Source organism: Vigna unguiculata, chromosome 2 (genome assembly GCF_004118075.2).
Source record: "Vigna unguiculata cultivar IT97K-499-35 chromosome 2, ASM411807v1, whole genome shotgun sequence".
NCBI classification, from domain to species: domain Eukaryota; kingdom Viridiplantae; phylum Streptophyta; class Magnoliopsida; order Fabales; family Fabaceae; genus Vigna; species Vigna unguiculata.
Window position 1 is genome coordinate 30,445,224 of NC_040280.1, and position 14,689 is coordinate 30,459,912.

The following is a 14,689-nucleotide window of genomic DNA, read 5'->3' on the forward strand; positions in this document are numbered from 1 at the left end:
TGCAATGTTTTTTTAGTTACACTATCAAACAAGTGAATTATTAATTTAAATAAAATTAAAAGACTCAATTATTCAGTTAAAATTTGATAAAAGTTAAAATTTTAAATTACATGTACAAAAGATATTTAACCCTCTATCTTGTAATGACCATGTTTAAGGAGGTCAGACCTAGCCAATATATAAATAAATAAAATAGTATAATGCATAGAGCGTGGAAGCTTAGGGAATCAGTGTATCCGTATGTTCATAGATACGTCTCTACGCACTCGCGCGAATACGCTCAATCACCCTTTGTGTATGTGTCTCACACTTTCATCCTTCTTTCAGAGTGACTCGTCCTTCTCTCTCTTCTTCCATATTCCCACACCCAACCCTAACCCTAATCACAAAATTTCAGAATCCATTTCCAGCCTGACATTCACAACGCGTTCGCTTAAAACCCTAGCTCCGACACTCAAAGGATCGGACGCTCCTCTTCTTGATTCCGAAAACCCTAATAATGGACTCGCAACAGAGCAATCTATTCGACACCGCTTCGCAGCCCGACACCGGCAACGACGCCTACACCTTTCTTGAATTTAACACACAGGGCGAGGATTTCGACTACCCTGAATTCCGTGACCCGATTAGGTCGCCGGTAGCATGGCCAACTCCGTCCGATTCGCTTGCGGACACGTCGGAGCGCGGCGCCGTTGGGGGACCCGGCTCCGATCACCAGTCCGATGCCTCACCTGTCTCCGCGGCTCCTGGTAGCGCCACCAAGGGCGGCCGGTCGGGGAACGGCGGTGGGCACAACAGCCAGATGGTGGATGCGCTTGCCGCGGGGATGAGTGGGTTGAATTTTGAGGACACTGGGGATGATGATAACTATGAGTATGGTAAAGGAGATTTCACTGAACACGCTTGCCGTTATTGCGGTGTTTCCAATCCCGCTTGTGTTGTGAGGTGCAATGTGCCTTCGTGTCGTAAGTGGTTCTGTAATTCACGGGGGAACACTTCTGGATCACATATTGTCAATCACCTGGTTTGTTTCTCGTAACTGCATTTTCCTTTCCTTGTTGTTTTTCTTATCTTGTCTGATATTGAATATACTTATTTTCTCTTTGGCGTTTTAATTTGTGGTGTGATTCGTTGTTTACATATCGAGTACCGTGGCTCGTGATTATGTGGCGTGTGGTAGTAACATGTTTTATTTTTTATTGTTCCATTCAAATTACGGGGAGGATCCTAGATATTCATGCAGTAGTCGAAATTAGACTGTCCAGAATAAATGATTGATATTTAGTGAGCATGTTGTAACTGCGAAGTTGTCAACGCGCATGTTTGTGGCCCTAGCGAGTGATTCCTTAGGTTATTATTTTATGTTTCAATCCATTTTAATGGAAAGGTTGAAGTTCTTGAACTAGAAGAATTTATGCTTGTGGGCTGTTGGTCAAGAATCGCCCTTGAAGCTTGAGAAATCCAACCTATTGGTTTTACAACACGAGCATGCAATCCATTCCCCAAATGTATTGATGGGCATGGGTTACTTGTTCTCTGGCAATAATTGATGTATGTGATCTTTTCTGTCCATATGCTAAATACTTATTTGAAAAACCAAGGTTAATGAAGATTACCAGTCACATTTTTATTAAACTCTACTTATTATTTATTTAATTTTTTTTGGAGGGGGTTATCAAACTTAGTGATCAATTTATTTAATGTAGTCAGTTTAGATTAATGAATCTACTTAATAGTTACAACAAAAACTTATTTGAAGGCAATTTGAAGTTTTTTGCTTTTCCTCGAATCTCACAATCTGTGTTAAGTTACCCACTTGGCTGTTTCTAGGAAGATGGTGTTCATCATATGTGCAGTTTATTTGTTTTTATTATTATTATTATAATTATAATCACTTTTTATTTACTTTTGTGTCTCTCTTATTCTGTTAAACACAGTTTTTTGAGCATTGTTGTTATTTTTGATGAGTAACAGGATTTTTTGATTTAGTCATTAATTGTCATGAGATATTGGCTTTAATTCATAGTTTTTTTTTTTTTTTTTTTTTTGTTGAATTCCAATAGTTAGTCGTAAGTAAAGCACAGGTCACATATTCATAGCAGATGTAGTTGGACAGCTGGTATTTTAGCATTTTCAGGGTTTTCACTCACAAAGGTCCTCTATAATATTTGATAGTCAATCTCCTATGTAGCACTTAGTTTCTGTCATGACCTTAAGTACTTACTTACCTGGTCGAAAAAATTAGTAGCCGAAACAAGTCATTTTCCATTTGGTTCGGCAAGATCCTGACTGGATCTGCTGCTACTCAACAGAATATAATCTCTGTAATAGGTATCCTTCTGAATTGGCCGAGTCATTATTCATTTAGTATTTTAAGCTAGGATTGAGTGTAATTTTGCTATTCTCCCTGTAATTATTGTTGTCAGGCTGTTATTTTTTATCTATTATTGTGATTGTGTTTCTAGTATTAGTCTTCATTATCTTGAATCTTTTTTCAAGTTTGTTGTGTATATATTTGTATGGTAGTTACTTGTGTAAAATGCTGTTTTTGCAGAAAAAAAAAACAGCTAAGGGAAACAGGAAATTAATTTATGCATTCGCTTGTTTGCTTCTTACCTACTTATGTTTCTTTGATTATTTATTTATTTATTTATTTTTATGAACAAGAAAATCTATGTTCTCCTTTATCTGGTGTATGGTCTTAATGGTTAAAATATGCTTTTAGAACAAAAAGGGGGGAAGTGTGGCTGGTGGCCCAGTTTCGGAGGCTAGAAAAACATTAAGATAAAATAAAAATTCTATAGCTTCTATCTTTGCTGTCTCCCCTGGCTCTTCTAATTTTTCTCTCTTATGCTGGTTTATCTTACATGTTGCAGCTTGAATTTCTTAAGTTTGAGATTCAAGAACTTGTAATTTTCCTTACATGTTTTACTGATTAGCAATAAACCTGATTTTCTGGGCATCTTATGAATTTCTGATGCAAGCTTCATCATTGTTTTTTTCGGGAAAATTTGTTTATTTGACAGATAATTCTTTCTTTTTTACTTGTGTAATGACGATAATTTATATTGGTCTTTGGTGAGCAAATGTTGCTTATGATACATTTTTTAAATGTAGGTTCGGGCTAAACACAAGGAAGTCTGTCTACACAAAGATAGTCCGTTGGGAGAAACAATTCTTGAATGCTACAATTGTGGATGTCGCAATGTTTTTCTCCTTGGATTTATTTCTGCAAAGACGGAAAGTGTAGTTGTCTTACTATGTCGGGAACCTTGCTTGAGTGTTAATGCCTTGAAGGACATGAATTGGGACCTTAGTCAATGGTGTCCCTTGATTGATGATAGGTGTTTCTTGCAGTGGCTTGTGAAGGTTACTATGTTACTTTTTGTTTAATTAATATAATGTTTTACATATTTTGTCGATCCATCCTTGATACATTTTGTTTTCTGCTGCAGATCCCATCTGAACAGGAGCAGTTAAGAGCTCGCCAAATAAGTGCACAGCAAATAAATAAGGTGGAGGAATTGTGGAAGACAAATCCTGATGCTTCTTTTGAGGACCTTGAGAAGCCTGGTGTAGATGATGAACCTCAGTCTGTGGCTTTGAAATATGAAGATGCATATCAGGTGTGTATTCAGGATTTCTTGTTATTTTTTTACTTTCACATTTACAATTTTATGGTATAAACTCGGGTCTTATTTAATACATTTCTCGTTTTGTCTCTTTGTCTTAGTATCAAAATGTATTTGCACCTCTTATTAAGCTTGAAGCTGATTATGATAAGGTAATATTTGTTCTTTACTCCACTGCAACACGTTCTATATAGTTTTTTTGTCCTTTTTTCTTCTGCATGTATTTTTGGAACTTCTCTAAGCAGAAATTTTTTTGATTGCATTATGTTTTCCTCACATCTTGCTATATATTCTTGTAGATGATGAAAGAATCACAAAGTAAGGACAATGTCACTATTCGATGGGATATTGGTCTTAATAAGAAGCGTGTTGCCTATTTTGTATTTCCAAAGGTATATCTTTTGCTTAGTCTCCAATGTATTGCTATTTTTGCACGTTGCATATGTCATGTTGTCTTATGTTTTTCATAGTTTGTATTCTAAATGTCCTTTTGCATTTATACTCTTTGTGTGACGATAAACCATATATTGTAGGAGGATAATGAGTTGCGGCTTGTACCTGGTGATGAGTTAAGACTCCGCTATTCTGGTGATGCTGCTCATCCTGCATGGCAGTCAGTTGGTCATGTGGTATGGATGAATGTTTTTTTTCCTCTCTATCCGTAGTTTTTCAAAAACGACTCTGGTTGTTTTAGTCTTCACATTTTGTCTTTATGCTATCATTAAAACTGTTAATGTATGTAATTTAAAAAAAATACTTGAATATGGGCTGATAAATATAATAAAGAAAATTATTTTCAAATAATTAAACTTGTCCGAACTTGTCTCTCAAGTATGCTCATATCATATCCAATTATATTTTGAGCAATACCCAAATACACATTGCTCCTTTTCAAGAAGTAAAGGAAGCATTGTTGATTTTTGTATTTTATTTGTTCTATTGTTCACTTGTTTAGTGATATATTGTATTGGCTATTTCTTTAAATTATTTGATTATATGATGTGTAAGATGCTTCATGTTCTATTGTTCAGATTAAGCTAACTGCGCAAGAGGAGGTTGCACTGGAGCTCCGTGCTAGTCAGGTGAATTTAGCATTACTTTGTGATACTTGTGTCGTTCTTTTATGCTTTTTATTCTTGGTGGTTATTCCTCTTCTTGTTATCAGGGTGTTCCTGTTGATGTTAACCATGGGTTCAGTGTTGATTTTGTCTGGAAAAGTACAAGCTTTGATAGGATGCAGGGAGCTATGAAAACCTTTGCTGTGGATGAGACAAGTGTTAGTGGGTGAGTTTTCCCTTGGTTAAAATTGATGCCTTGTATTTCGTTTTCCTTTTGTCTATATATATATATATATATATATATATATATATATATATATATATATATATATATATATATATAGTAAAATCCAGCTCACACTTAAGATTTTTAGGAATCTAAGTATAAGTTGAAAGTCACACATTGAGTTGAAATGAGAAAGTTGAGTAACATATATTCATAAAAAACCCCACCCCAACAGAGACCTATTTATTAAGCCAAACTGTATAATAACTACCCAATTATAACTTATTACAATTTAACCCATTTTTGCCTTTTCTTTATAACAGAACTGTGAAGGTCGTTCTCACTTCCTTTTGGTTCTGTCACCATTTCTAACAAACTTTGAATTTTACCAGGATTTTTGTTTTTTTTAACTTTTAACTAATTGACTATGATTCTTTATTTGATGTTTTTTTACAATTTCTGATTATTATGTAGGTATATTTATCACCACTTACTGGGTCACGAAGTTGAGGTTCAGATGGTGCGAAATGCTTTGCCTCGTCGTTTTGGTGCACCTGGCCTTCCTGAGCTGAACGCATCTCAAGTATGTTGCACTTCTTTACTAATTTACTATTGTGTCAGCATTGAATTTCAGCAATGTTTTGGAAAAATGTATTTTGACCATTATATTTATATATATATATATATATTTATTTTAATATTCTGATGTATAGCTTAATATTAATTTGTTACTTTTATTTTTGGGAACAATGTTGTTATTGCATATTATAAATTTTGAAGTATTAAAGAACCTGAATAAAACTGATGAAAGGTTTTGTCTGCTTCCTCTATTATTTTGTGTTGTAAAATCGTAAAAATTGTTACTGATCATCAATGTTTGTAGGTTTTTGCTGATGTATAGCTTAATAATAATTTGTTACTTTTATTTTTGGGAACAATATTGTTATTGCATATTATAAATTTTGAAGTATTAAAGAACCTGAATAAAACTGATGAAAGGTTTTGTCTGCTTCCTCTATTATTTTGTGTTGTAAAATCGTAAAAATTGTTACTGATCATCAATGTTTGTAGGTTTTTGCTGTCAAGAGTGTTCTTCAGAGGCCTATAAGTTTGATTCAAGGACCTCCTGGAACTGGTAAGACTGTAACTTCTGCAGCACTTGTATACCACATGGCCAAGCAAGGTCAGGGACAGGTATATTCTTAAATGCATCCTAGATATCATTTGTTTTTCTGCTGTGTTTCTATTCACTAATTGTCATCCCTCAACTTATTTTTCAGGTTTTGGTTTGTGCACCCAGTAATGTAGCTGTTGACCAGCTAGCTGAAAAGATAAGTGCTACTGGATTAAAGGTATAGTCAATGTTAATTGTGTTATATATGAAAAAAGTGAAGGTCTTGTCTAATATGCAAATCTTACATTCAAGGTTGTGAGGCTTTGTGCAAAATCTAGGGAAGCTGTTAGTTCTCCTGTTGAGCATTTAACTCTCCACTATCAGGTTAGTGCCTTCCACTAATATTCTTTTCATGTCATGTCCATATGCAGTATACTTATTGCATAATGCATTTTAAATATTTAATCACTGTATGATGCATGTGAATGTTAATGGCGTCTCTTGTAATTGTAGGTTCGACATCTTGACACGTCTGACAAGAGTGAACTTCATAAGTTGCAACAGCTGAAGGATGAGCAAGGTATTGGTGCCTTTTTAGAACCTGATTTCGTTAACTTTTGTACATCCTGATTTCGTTAACTTTTGTACATCCTGATTTCGTTAACTTTTGTACATCCTGATTTATCCAAATGTGGATTTTGGTTGTCTCTTATCTAGTTTGTGTGAAACACTCCCTGCCAAGACTTTTAATTTTTGCATTTTTAATATCTAGGATTGAGAAGTGTTATCAATCTATTTCCGAGTTTTAATCTGCAGAGGATTATTTAGAAATAGTGCGTTTTCTGCCTTTCAATCTTCATTTGTTTGTTACTAACAATGCCATGTTTTATTTCATCACACCAGGTGAACTTTCCAGCAGTGATGAGAAAAAATACAAAGCTCTTAAGCGAGCAACTGAGAGGGAGATTTCTCAGAGTGCAGATGTGATCTGCTGTACATGTGTTGGTGCTGGAGATCCTCGGCTAGCAAATTTTAGGTTCCGTCAGGTTGACATACAAATTCTTATAGTGCATAAATTTCATTAGCATTCACTTTTTACACTATTAGTCATTATTATCATTTCTATTTTTTTTTGCAGGTGCTTATTGATGAGTCTACTCAAGCAACTGAACCTGAGTGCCTCATACCTTTGGTTCTAGGAGCAAAGCAGGTATTTTGTTAAATATGCACATGCAGTTGTGTGGCCTTTGTTTGTCAATAATTTTAACAGGTTGTTTTTGTTTAGGTTGTTCTTGTTGGTGATCATTGTCAGCTTGGTCCAGTTATTATGTGCAAGAAAGCAGCTCGCGCTGGATTAGCTCAGTCACTTTTTGAACGACTTGTTCTACTTGGTGTTAAACCAATTAGGTTGCAGGTAAAGAACCTTTTAGGTATTGTTCATTGGTTTTATAAGAGCCTGTAACGATCCATGCTGAATTATTTAGTTTGGCTTATTTTTGTAATTTTTTTACTATACTGACTGAGTTTTTTTGTTTTATTATCTCAAACATCAGGTTCAGTACCGAATGCATCCATGTCTTTCAGAATTTCCCTCAAACAGCTTTTATGAAGGCACCCTGCAAAATGGAGTCACTGTTAATGAAAGGCAATCATCAGGAATTGATTTTCCATGGCCAGTTCCAAACCGTCCTATGTTTTTCTATGTTCAGGTACTGTTAAGACATGTATTGTGTGTGTTTATATTATTTCTTTTGTTAAGTCGAAATGTTCCTATCATAATCAACGACATCTTATCATTTTTTGCTGTTCTTTTCTTTTATGCTTGTCATTTTTCCCTTGTTCATGCCGAAATGTATCTACCTGTTTTGTAGATGGGACAAGAAGAGATAAGTGCTAGTGGAACATCTTATTTAAATAGGACTGAGGCTGCAAATGTTGAAAAGATTGTAACTACTTTCTTAAAAAGTGGTGTGGTTCCAAGTCAGGTATATTTTGTAAACGGGTTTACACGAACACCGTTAAAGTTCATATTATATTAATATTTTCTTAAAACGTTTGACAGATTGGTGTGATAACACCTTATGAAGGACAAAGAGCTTATATTGTGAACTATATGTCAAGAAATGGTGCTCTCAGGCAGCAGCTTTACAAGGAGATTGAGGTTTTAGATAGATATCTTTATTTCTATGATCAATCTCTGTTCTTGTTGCAGTTGCTACATCTGTTTTGTTCTTTTCAGGTTGCTAGTGTCGATTCTTTTCAAGGAAGGGAAAAAGACTACATCATTCTTTCTTGTGTTAGAAGTAATGAACATCAGGTAGGTGAACTTATCCTTTGTTTGTTGCCTTTCAAAGTTTTCATGCTTCAAATATCTTCATTTTGTCCCTTTGTTTAGAATGATTAATTTGACTTCTATACTTTTTCTGTAGGGCATTGGATTCCTGAATGATCCTAGGAGGCTCAATGTTGCCTTGACTCGAGCAAGATATGGTATTGTTATTTTGGGAAACCCTAAAGTTTTGAGCAAGCAGCCTCTGTGGAATAGTTTATTGACTCACTACAAGGTAGTTCTTTTGTTTTGTGATTTTATTACTTCTTTAAAAGCTTTGTGGGACATAGCAGACGTTAGAACTAAATTTGAAATGTTTGTGCTAATTGTAGAATTCTGATAAAAGAGTTTTCTCACGAGTGATTTCACATTGATCTCCTATTTCTGTAGTTTTTTAGTTTTCTAAATAAGTTGCACTTTTCTTCCTTTTTGTCTAAACAGGAACATGAGTGCTTAGTTGAAGGGCCTTTAAACAATTTGAAACAGAGTATGGTTCAGTTTCAGAAACCCAAGAAGGTAGGTACTCATGGATGCTATGGTTTTCATTTATTTGCTTTGTGCATGTGGTAAGGGTCTGTTAATGCATTCAGGTGGGGTGCTTTTCCAGTGAGGAATTTGCTTATTGAGATGGTTACATATCTTTTATGTTGTTTATTTTGACTCAGATTTATAATGAAAGGAGGCTTTTTTATGGAGGTGGACCTGGAATTGCGGCTAATGATAATTTTGGTTCTGTTGGATCTGGAGCTGGAACAAGTTCAGATCGGAGGAGCAGTCGAGGAAGGGGTATGTATTTTCTTGTTGGATAGGGTCTTTGTTTTTTCCAAATACACTTTTAGGTCAACCTTGTGGTCTTATAATCTTTATGTCCCGATGAAGTTAATTTTTTTTAATTTTATCATTTCCTATACATGCCTCATGGAGGTTTTTGATATTTTAATTTAGATCGTATGTATGACAACAATTTTCTGCCACTGTAGGGTCTTATATACCTCCTGGTCCACCAAATGGAAGTCATAAGCCTGGAGTGCATCCTGCTGGATATCCTGTGCCAAGGGTTCCCTTGCCTCCCTTCCATGGTGGTCCCCAATCTCAACCATATGCCATTCCTTCACGTGGGGCCGTTCATGGACCTGTTGGGGCAGTTCCTCATGTTCCATCTCCTGGGAGTCGAGGCTTTGGGGCTGGTAGAGGTAATTCTGGTGCTCCAATTGGCAATCATCTTCCACACCAACAAGGCACCCAACAGCCGATTGGGAATATTGGATCTACCTTTAACTTCCCTACTCTAGAGAATCCTAACAGCCAGCCATCTGTTGGCGGTCCTTTATCTCAACCTGGGTTTGCAAATAATGTACGTTGTTTCGCCATGCTAGCTTAATATGTTCTATCTTCAGGTTTTATTTTTTGTCCGTGTTATGACTATTTTTTCTGTTTGATATTAGATGCCAGTTCAAGGGGCTGGCCAGTCCTTTCGAGACCAATTTTCTATGCCTGGAATGTCCCAGGTATTTATTGTGACTTGGTAAAAAAGCTTGATATTGTTTCAATGTAAAATTGGGTAATTTTTGTGTATTTTGGTTTAAATCAGGACTTTTTGGGCGATGACTTCAAAAGCCAGGGATCTCATGTTCCTTACAATGTCACTGATTTCTCTACTCAGGTTTGTGAACTAATAATATTTTAGTACTATTTATGTTCTCTAGAATTAAATTTGCTTTATTAGTCAGCAAAACTGGGTGCAGGGCTTTTGTCCTTCCCATTGACTAAATCCTATCAGTTAGATGTTCATGTTCAGTTGTTGTTTTTCTACTGACACTTTGACCTCCTTAAGGCTTCTCAAAGTGGATATGCTGTTGATTTTGCTACACAAGGAGCACAAGGTGGATTCCCTGGGAATTTTCTTAACCAGAATTCTCAAGCTGGCTATTCTCGTTTCGGTTCTGGAAACGACTTTATGTCTCAGGTTGTTGAAGATTCTAGTAATTAGCATCCACCTCTTCTATGTGTTGCTTTGTCCTATCTTTTCTGATTTTCCTTTTTTTTTAATTCATAGGACTACATGGGCCATGGATCTCAAGGTCTTTTTACTCAGGTGGGATTCAATGACCCGTTGCAAGATGATTCAACTCAAAGCCATTTCGGTGTGGCTAATGCCAACCCTCTTCAGTCCCAGGTTTTTGTAGTTCTAACCTTTCTCTTACAAGTGATTTGATACTGTGATTGTTTTGCTGTTTGTCATTCCCGTTTAAATTACTCAACTCCGTTGTTTTTCCCCCTAGTAAATTCTGTGGGTTCTTTGTACAGATGAATTCTCTCTACTCCCAGCCTTTTGCTCACTACAACACACAGCCGCTTAACATGCAGGCTTCACAACAGCAGTCTCAGGCTCAGAACTCCCAAAATCAGAAAATCCACTATAACGGTTGAGGAACTTTGGGAGCTTATTGTGGCTTTGATGGGTTATAGTCTTTGCAATCAACAACTGGGTCTGTGCCTGTCTTTTGTGCTGACGTTTGCAAGAGACATCCGAAGGATTGCCTTGGGATAGCTATACCGTGGGATTGGTATATATGATTTGAGTTGATGGAGTTTTGGGGCATTACGAAGATACAAGCAGGCGCATCCCGGGCTGCAAAATGATAAGATAACCCCCTTTACCTTACTGAAGTTTTGTATTGTTTGGGATTATGGTGAAAATGTTCGAGAAAGCATTACATGGAACGGTTTTGTCGAAAGGGTTACGATCTTAAAGCGGAAGGGGCGGTTTTCCATGTCGGTGAAATACTGAATATAGTAATCCATACGGCAGCAATTATCGCCAAGGAACTTATTGTACAGAAGGCAGGGATGCAGTGAACCCTTTCAGCTCTTCCTGACATGTAATTTAAACTCGATATTATAAACACATGACATGTTGAAAGTTATATTATGCAACTGCCGCCACCCGGAATTTTCTGTGGCTTATAAAAGTGTGATAGTTGTTTTCCATGTAAAATAGTTGTCTTAAAACTGCAACATCTGAGTGCTTTGATTAGTAATTAAGTAAAATTTCAATCATCTACTTAACAGCTTCCTGGAGTTGGAATTTACAAATCTTAAGATATCTATTGTCTGCAACATCTGAGTGCTTCGAGTAGTAATTAAGCAAAACCTTCAAAGGATTTATTTATACTTGGAAGTAGGGAAAAATGTGGGCATAATATATCCCTACTTACAGGTATAAATAAATCCTATACATTCCAACACCATGTAAGTAGAAAAATGTGGGAATGTGGGCATAATAATTTAATATTATGTTCACATTTTTTCCTTTCCGGTTGGGCCTGTTTTTTTTTTTTTTTCAGTCAGTTACCTGTCAGTAACAAGGCTTGATTTTTGTGAATTGTAAAAAAATTATGGTAAGTAACTTTTCACATATTTGTTCATTGTGTCCATCTTATTTTTAATTTAGATTGTCTTATTTTTTTCTAACTTAGTGAAAATAATAAGATCAAATTCGGTACATAAAAAGTACATTCTATAAGATGATAAAAAAAAGATTAATTAGTAAAGTTTAAAAAATGGTAGAAAAAATAACATGCTGCTTCCAACTTATTTATTTATTATTATTTACTATTTTGTCTATACGATTGGACTTGATTTTTTTTTTCAAGCCAATCACCTAGTGGTAGTTTGTTTTTTTTTTCAAGCCAATCACCTAGTGACAGCAGTAAGGATTGATTTTTATGAATTTAAAAAAAAAAATTATGGTACATAATATGTATATCCATTTATATGATAAAAAAAAGAGAGTAGTTAGTAAATTTTAAAAAATTGTACGTAAAACTAACCAGCATCTTCTCACATATTTGTTCATTGTTTATTTTTGTTCACTCATTTGTCTATCTGGATTGTGCTATTTTTTTTCTTTAAGCCAGCCACCTCGTGCAAGTAATAAAGATTGATATTTGTAACTCATAATCAAATTCGTGATACATAAATTTCATTTGTATGGTAAAAAAAAGATTGATTAATAAATTTTAAAAAATTGTACGAAAAGTAATACGCAATTCTCCATTTATTTTTTTATTGTGTCCTACTTATATTTGTCTCTGACAACCAACCTTTCCATTAGAGCTTAACAGATTTACATGAATATCCTAAAGCCAAAATTCATCAATTATCTATTGAAAAGAAAGTAGCTTTGTCTGAAGTAAAACTAATTAAAGGTTAATATTTGTTATGATAAGCAAGTTTTATATACGAAGAAAATGAACAAAATGCCGGGAAAGGATACAAGAAATAGATAGAAAGATGTTAGCACGATTAGCCTTTTATCTAGTTATATTTTTCATATTACTTTTTCTTAACGCAGGAAATTAGATCCGACTATTATTTTATTTTTAAGAAAACATAGCAAAGGTGCACAAAGAAGTAGTTACTTTGTTTGTTTTCTATTTATTTAATAGAAATATTTTATTATGCACATAAACCAATAATTAAATATTACTATTATTATTTTATGTGCATAATAACTATTATTGTTAATAACTACGAAGAAATGCAAGTTATTTTAAATATTTTTAGTAAAACTATTATTGTTAATAACTATTTGTACAAAATTGCATTTGCTCATTTAATTGTTAAATTGTACGTATACATATATAGTTCTATAAAGTCTTAAAATTAGTTAATATACACGGAAGAAAAAGAATTATTAGTTGTAAAGATAAATATATAATTAAAACCGGGATTCTCCATTCATTTTATAGAACACTGAAATTTTTCTTAAAAAGAAATCTTTTTATATTATACGGGTTTAATATAATATAAGCGCCAAGTGTAGGAATCTACTAAAAAGAAGGCAAATGATGAAACTGTCACAAGTCGTGTCCACTAAAGCATAGGAACGAAATAAAATAAACATATTTTTTAATTGATAAATTGTACCCAAAAGAAATGAAAAAGTGGTTGAAATTTTCTTAAACATCATGTCAAAAGAAAATACCCAAATTAATCTGAATGGTAATAAAAAATTATATTAGTCTCATTCAGTTGGAACAACACGTAACGCGTGAGAACGAGACCATCTGTCCTCCACATGCCTCACTGTTATATGTTGGTGTTTCGACAAAATAAACAAATAATACTAATATTTATTATTAGTATTTATTAATTTACTATCATTTTGGCACTTATTCATGAGTGTCCCACACGCACGTGTAGTGTAGTGTAGTCTTCCAATAACAAGAGATTTTCAATAGTAGTTCAATATTATACTTTATAATATTGCAATTAATAAAGTAGCTCATCAAATATAGCTACAATTTATGATATAGTAAAAAAAGATAAGAAATACAAAATTTGATATTTGGTATAGGGTTAAAGAGTCTCAAGATTTTTTTTTCTTCATTTAAGTTCTGCTGAAAAAATTATAGAACGCACAATTAATAAAAAAAAACTTATATATAACTTTATAAGTAAGAATTGCATTTTATTTATTTTTATTATAAATTGACTTTATTTATACTTCATGCCAGACTTTTAACTAAGTATTTATACATCACTGCAATTTTTTTATGCGAAACTTCGGGATCAGTAATTTATTTCACCAAAGAGGAGTATTGGCTTCTATTGGAGGAACTTTTTTGGCCATATGGAAAAGTTCAGTAACATGTTAAATTACGATGATGTTACAATTCTACACTGGAAACAGTTTTACCAATCAAATTGAAACATCTACTGAATCAATGGTTGTTCATATTTTGTCTGGTGACTAGACCAAATACAGGATCAAAGGAATCTAACACATGTTTTTTTTTTGTTTTTTTTATCATTACTCTCCTAATTTGTATTGGCAGATTTAATTTAATCAATTATAATTTTGGATTAAAACCAATGACATTTACATATTTCATTTTAAAACTAAAATAGTAGAGAATTTAATGTTTTTGTTTGACGTAAAATTGATCTAAAATTTTAAACACAACGTAAGAGCCAACTCCTGGAAGTTACTCTAATTTTGGTAGAAAGAAAAATACACGTGATATTTCCAAATATATATATATATATATATATATATATATATTATATTATACTAGTGTAAACACAGGCGCTATCGCGCCTGTGTGTACGTATTTTTTGAATTATATTAATAATTGATGATATTGTAATGTTATTAATTTAAAATAAAATAAAAGTATATTTATAAAAAATAAAATAAAATGTACGGAGAAAATAAGAGAAAAATAACTGTTGATGAATAGTAAGAGAAAAAAGAAAAAGGAGATAAGTAAATAATTTTATAAAAACTTGTAAAAGTAACCGTTAATTTTTAAAAATTTAATA

At 33.7% G+C, this 14,689-nt stretch overlaps 1 protein-coding gene across 1 annotated transcript; it reads left to right on the forward strand.

Annotated features, from left to right (window-relative positions):
- Positions 1-243: 243 nt before the first annotated feature.
- LOC114171582 (regulator of nonsense transcripts 1 homolog) lies at positions 244-11,359 on the forward strand. The gene is made up of 29 exons (XM_028056528.1): positions 244-1,024; positions 3,118-3,369; positions 3,456-3,626; positions 3,734-3,784; positions 3,932-4,024; positions 4,166-4,261; positions 4,664-4,714; positions 4,798-4,916; positions 5,391-5,499; positions 5,988-6,110; positions 6,197-6,268; positions 6,343-6,414; positions 6,544-6,610; positions 6,934-7,076; positions 7,169-7,240; positions 7,316-7,444; positions 7,584-7,739; positions 7,902-8,015; positions 8,093-8,191; positions 8,270-8,347; positions 8,460-8,594; positions 8,801-8,875; positions 9,025-9,145; positions 9,340-9,713; positions 9,805-9,867; positions 9,951-10,022; positions 10,194-10,325; positions 10,416-10,535; positions 10,667-11,359. Exons 1-29 carry the CDS (start codon positions 500-502, stop codon positions 10,787-10,789), a joined length of 3,807 nt encoding a protein of 1,268 aa, XP_027912329.1. The 5' UTR covers positions 244-499; the 3' UTR covers positions 10,790-11,359.
- Positions 11,360-14,689: the final 3,330 nt, after the last annotated feature.